Source organism: Myzus persicae, unplaced genomic scaffold (genome assembly GCF_001856785.1).
Source record: "Myzus persicae strain clone G006 unplaced genomic scaffold, MPER_G0061.0, whole genome shotgun sequence".
Classification (NCBI taxonomy): domain Eukaryota; kingdom Metazoa; phylum Arthropoda; class Insecta; order Hemiptera; family Aphididae; genus Myzus; species Myzus persicae.
The window spans coordinates 1-6091 of record NW_019101680.1 but is presented as its reverse complement, the minus strand read 5'-3'; the positions used below and the strand labels follow the sequence as shown (position 1 = coordinate 6091).

Genomic DNA, 6091 nt, shown 5'->3' with positions numbered 1-6091 from the left:
AACAAGCGCGTTGGTTTACGTGTAGCTGCCGCCTGTGCACACACATACAGGTAAATTCGCCGCCCGGCTTCATTGTGCAGCCCCCTCTTCGCACATTTTTGGTCCTTCTCAGCCGGATTCTTCACAAAATCGTGGTCTTCGTATTAAGTTGATTTTTAGTTTTAAGGTCAGCACGTCGCACCAGCACTGGTCGATAATGCCACCGAAAACTAAGAAAATTGAATCTGAAATGGCCGAGCAAGCGCTGGAATGCGCGCGAATCGCTCGAAACCGCGCACAAAAATCAATATCTGATATTTTGAACATCGCGAGGCTATCTGTGAGCGATCCCGCGAAACGTGAACAATTATCCGCTAGTGTAAAACGCTTAGATAGTCTTTTCTCTCGTTTTCAAGCTGAACAAAATGTTATTATTAATTCATTGGTCGTTGTCGGTCGTTCCGATGAGTACGAATCGATCGATTCACCCGTAATGGATACCGTCGAAGCCGTTGTTGACGAAATTCGCGAAATTGTTGATCGAACGTCCGAAGTAACCGCGGCCATACAACCGGTGCCGTTTCGACAAGCGTTTAGCACGCTTCCGAAAATTGAATTGCCGTCGTTCGATGGGTCCATAACAAATTGGTGTGCGTTCCGTGATAGTTTTAAATCTCTTGTACATGAAGATTCCAATGTCGATAATATACACAAATTTCAGTTGTTGACACAGAGTCTGACCGGTTCTGCATTATCCGTAATTAAATCTATTCCGTTGTCGGCGGCGAATTATAACGTTGCGTGGGCAGCGCTCACCGACCGATTTGAAAATAAACGATTGCTCGCAACTGCTCATTTGGACAAGCTTTTCGCTTTCAAACCTATCGCTCAAGAATCAGTATCAGCTCTGACTACGTTTTTAAATATTTTTAAAGAAAATGTCTGTACGTTAAAATTACTCGGAGTTGAAGATCTCGCGGGTTTTATGTTGTTTTTTCTGGGTTCACGTGTATTAGATCCGAAAACCCGTCAACTGTTTGAAGCGGATGTGTGCCAATCCACTATTCCGGATTTTGATACTCTCATTAGTTTTGTTCAAAAACGTTTGAAAATATTGGAGAACATACAGGGCGTCGCCAAGATTGAAAACCGATCTAATAAATTTCAAAAACCTATAGCATCGAAGTTAGCACTTACCGCCACGAGTAATCCTATTCATAAGAATAAAGGCCTGTCGTCGTCTTCGTCAAAATTGAACAAACCTAAACATTGCACTATTTGTAATCGTGGTGAACATTTTCTGTATCATTGTCCGGAATTTAAAACATATTCCGTATCACAACGTCGGGAATACGTTAAAGAAAATAAACTGTGTTTTTCGTGTATGAGTTCAACACACATGGTGGACACATGTAGATCCAAATACCTGTGTGGGAAATGTCAGCAACGTCATCATTCTTTGTTACATTATCAATCAGTCTCAGAACCTTCGACCACCACCAATCAGGAACACGCTCCAATCAACGGTGAGGAGGGCGGAAGTGCCAATACTAAATTTTCGGGCATGTCAGCGTCCGGTAGTACGGTGTTATTGGGTACAGCCGTTGTTCGAGTTCTAGATGCGCGTGGCAATTATCATTCTGTGCGTGTATTATTGGACAGTGGTTCTCAGATATCGGCAATTACTACGGATTGCGTAGCTCGCATTGGTCTGTCACGACGTAAATGCGAAAGTGAAATAGTTGGTTTGTCTCAAAGTCCGGTGACCCAAGTGAGAGGTAGCACATCTTGTTCGTTTATACCACACCATACTCCAAGTCCAAAATTCAATTGCCATGAGTTAATAATACTGCCCAAATTAACGTCTATTCTACCGTCTACGCCACTGCCGCCAGCGGTACGCACACGATACCAACATTTAATATTGGCCGATCCCCAGTTCGACACTCCGTCTCAGATCGACATGTTACTTGGAGGTGATTTATATCCGTTTCTTATCCGTTCTGAGTCGATGGTAAAACACACTGCCGGTTTCCCTTCAGCCATGGACAGCCATCTGGGATGGATTATAATGGGATTAGTGAACCCTCTTGGTAAGGCTTCCACCCCGCGTATATCATTGCTGCTTACATCTAGTCCGTCGATAGACTCTCTACTACATCGTTTTTGGTCAATTGAAGAACCCGTTGCTCCCGCAGTTCCTACCACGGAAGATGAGTTGTGTGAGAGGTGGTTCACCAAATCTACATCACGAGATGCAGATGGGCGTTTTTGTGTCGCCTTACCGTTTCGACATCACGTTTTCACAAATGACGATGGAACTCAGATATCTACTTCAAAGTCCGGAATTAGTTCGTCATCATGTCAACTCGGAGAATCACGGTCCTTAGCCTTGAAGCGTCTTCTGAACTTAGAGCTTCGCCTCCAAAAAGACAAACAATTGTACGAGTCGTATCGATCCTTCATGAATGATTACCTATCGTTAGGACACATGAAAGTCGCTACTCGACCTGGCAAGTATTATATACCTCACCACGCGGTAGTGAAGCGGGACGGCGATACATCCAAATTACGGGTCGTTTTCGACGCTTCGGCGAAGTCATCGTCAGGGGTCTCTCTCAATGATACTCTTTGTGTTGGGCCGAAATTACAAAATGACTTGAGTGAACTCTTACTCACATGTAGATTGTACAAATATATTTTCGTTGCCGACATTGTCAAAATGTACCGCCAGATCAGGGTCCGTGAAGAAGACTGCGTGTTCCAACACATCCTTTGGCGACATTCCCCGGAACAGGAGATCCAGGAGTATGAGTTATTGACAGTGACATATGGTTTGAGTTCCGCTCCATTCTTGGCCATACGTGTCTTACACGCTTTGGACGCATGCTCGGAACCATTATATTCCGCCGCCAAGGGCGTCTTAACCAATTATACCTACGTCGATGACATTGTGGTAGGACGGAACACCGAAGCGGAGTTAGTTCAGGTGCAAAACCATACCATAGGACTACTTCGAACAGCTGGTTGTAGCTTGAAAAAGTGGTGCAGCAATAGTTCCAGAATTTTGGACTCGATTCCGCCTGAAGATCGCGCTAATTGTCCTTCTTTTGAACCTAAGGATGAGCCATCATTGAAGGTACTCGGCCTACATTGGAATCCCGCTATCGATGTTTTCGGATACCACACGCACGTTGAAGACACGCCCAATACGAAGCGAGGGGTATTGTCTGCCATTGCCAGATTGTTCGACCCCATTGGTGCCCTCGGTCCGATGTTGTTGTGGGCAAAATCTTTTATGCAACAACTTTGGCAGGCACAATTAAAGTGGGACACTCCGCTGCCTTTACACCTACGGACCGCATGGCGTCATTTCTTGTCAGAGTTGCCCTCGTTAGGCAATATAGAAATCGCTCGCCATATTGACACCAGAGGATTTCAGGATGTCCAATTATTAGGGTTTGCCGACGCGTCGCAAAAGGGCTATGCTGCGACAGTGTACCTCCGCGTTGTCGATATGACGGACAAGGTGTCCATATCCCTTGTGACGTGCAAGACCAAGGTCGCTCCCTTGAAAGGAAGTGAAAAGGACGAGTCTCTCACCATACCTAGATTAGAGCTGTGCGCAGCCCTCTTATTGGCCCAATTGTTACATCGGCTCTACCTGAAAATCTCTTTTGTTGTTCCAGTTGCACAGGTACGTGCTTGGACAGATTCGTCTGTAGTGTTGTCGTGGCTTACTACCGATCAAAAGTTTTTTAAGGTTTTTGTTACCAACCGAGTAGCCAAGATCCATTCCCTACTTCCAGATTGCACCTGGTCTCATGTGCCTACCATGGATAACCCTGCCGATCCTTCTTCACGTGGATTATTGCCTGACGACCTCGTAGCTTGTAGCCTACATTGGAAGGGTCCACCGTTCTTACATTTTCCTGAGGAAAGTTGGCCAGGGCCACTCGTCCAATCCCTCAATCCACACCACTTACCTGAGGTGAAGACTGCGTCCGCGTGCGTGTTAGTAGTACGAGAAGTACCGAATTTTGACAACTTTTTACTTAGATTTTCGTCGTGGTTTCGTCTTCAACGGGCATTAGCATATGCGTTGCGCTTTATAGACCGTGCAATTATCAAGCGCCCAACCAACGCAGACGTTCTCACACAGGATGAATTGCAGCGTGCCATACGACTGGCCGTTCGTGTTACTCAACGTACGCACTTTCAAGAACTCCTTAAACAACTGGCCAAACACAACCACATAGTGACCCCTCCGACTATGGCTCAGTTAGCTCCTTTTCTGGATCATACTGGCTTAATTCGAGTAGGCGGCCGACTGCAGCGATCAATGTTGTCTGATGATGCGAAACACCCATATCTACTTCCGAAAGACTCTCATGTCACTTCGCTGATCATCACGGCATTACACCGGAGATTCTTACATGCAGGGCCGAAGCTTATAATCGCTATGTTACGTCAGGAGTTTTGGGTTGTATCTTGTCGAGAGGCCGTTCGTCGTATAATTTTTAAGTGCGTCACGTGCTCCCGCCACAAAGCTCTACACCCAACCCCTCGTATGGGCATACTTCCTGAAGCTCGCGTTCATTCGGTTCGCGCGTTCTCTAGTGTCGGCACGGATTATGGAGGACCCTACCTCATTAAAGAATGTAAAAGACGAAACACTAAAACCACTAAAGTTTACCTAGCATTATTCGTGTGCATGGCCACCAAAGCCATACACGTTGAAATTGTTTCCGATTTGACGACCGAAGCGTTCCTCGCTGCCCTAGACCGATTTATCGCACGCCGAGGTGTACCAGCACATGTGTATTCTGATTGCGGCACGAACTATGTTGGCGCCGCTCGTCAACTAAGACGTATGTTTCGTAACAAGGACGTCCAAGCCCAAGTTTCCGCGCGCGTCGCTTGTAACTGGCATTTTAACCCACCAGCCGCACCGCATTTTGGCGGTCTCTGGGAGGCGGGTATCAAAAGTGTAAAATTCCACTTGAAACGAGTGATGGGCACTCAGGTGCTCACCTATGAAGAACTCGAGACATTGTGTGTTCGCATCGAGGGAATTCTCAACTCACGCCCACTCACTCCAGTTTCGACGGACCCTCAAGATTTCACCGCCCTGACGCCCGGACATTTCCTCATCGGACAGCCTCTCCTAGCAGTGCCGGAAGAGAACTTCACCGAGGTTCCCATGAATCGGCTCACACGTTGGCAGCTCCTTCGACAGCTGCATCTATCATTCTGGAAACGCTGGGCCCAGGAATACCTGAATACATTGCAAGGTCGTCAAAAATGGACTGCCATCCAGGACAACCTCAAGGTGGATGATCTCGTGATCGTTGAGGCTCCAAGTCAACCCCCGTCCGTGTGGCGTATGGGACGCATCACCGCGGTCCACCCAGGTCCTGATGAGACGGTCCGCGTAGTCACGATTAAGACACAAGATGGGGAGATTAAGCGACCAGTCGTCAAAGTGGTCAAGCTGCCAACCAATGAGTAAGTTTTCTTGACATCCACTCGTGCTTCCTCTATCCTTACTTTTAACATGTTTTGGTATATTTGTATATTTGTATATTTGTATTATTTTTATGTATTTATTGTAACCGCAATTATTGTTATGTGTGCGACCTGGCTTCTCAACGTCAATTCTCTGATGGTTCCTTGAAAGCCCACGGCTTTCAACGGGGGGAGAAAATGTTGGGTACGGATCCGTCACACGTCGCGCGGACTTCGGTCGACCGTTCGTCGTTATCGCCCTATCTCCCACCCCGAGCACACGCGCTTCATACGACACTTATCTCGCCGTTGTCGCGCGTGTTTATGTTATCGACTTTGCGGTCCGTCGTCTCTCGTTCCGTTGTGCGTCGCCCAGCCATCTTGGTTTTTTTCGTTCTCACGGAATATTGTGTCTTATACTTTTGCGGCCGTTTGCGCCAAAATCACCGCCCGGACAGTGCTAATGTCCGTTTCGTGTTGTGTCATTCTGCACACACACGAAGTTCATTTCTTTGTGGCCGTCTGCGCCAAAACTACCGTTTTTGTTTTCGCCCGCCCGTCGTTGTACGCAGTGCGATCCGCCGTGGTCCCCGCGTGGTGTTCG

The 6091-nt window shown here is 47.2% G+C and overlaps 1 protein-coding gene across 1 annotated transcript; it reads left to right on the top strand.

Moving 5' to 3' along the window:
* The first annotated feature begins 20 nt into the window (after positions 1-20).
* LOC111030119 lies at positions 21-6075 on the top strand. The gene has a single exon (XM_022309477.1). It carries the CDS (start codon positions 197-199, stop codon positions 5489-5491), a length of 5295 nt encoding a protein of 1764 aa, XP_022165169.1. The 5' UTR covers positions 21-196; the 3' UTR covers positions 5492-6075.
* The last annotated feature ends 16 nt before the right edge of the window (positions 6076-6091 follow it).

Coding starts and splice junctions, on each gene's coding strand:
- LOC111030119 (XM_022309477.1), top strand. CDS start 197: ATGCCACCGAAAACTAAGAAAATTGAATCTGAAATGGCCGAGCAAGCG.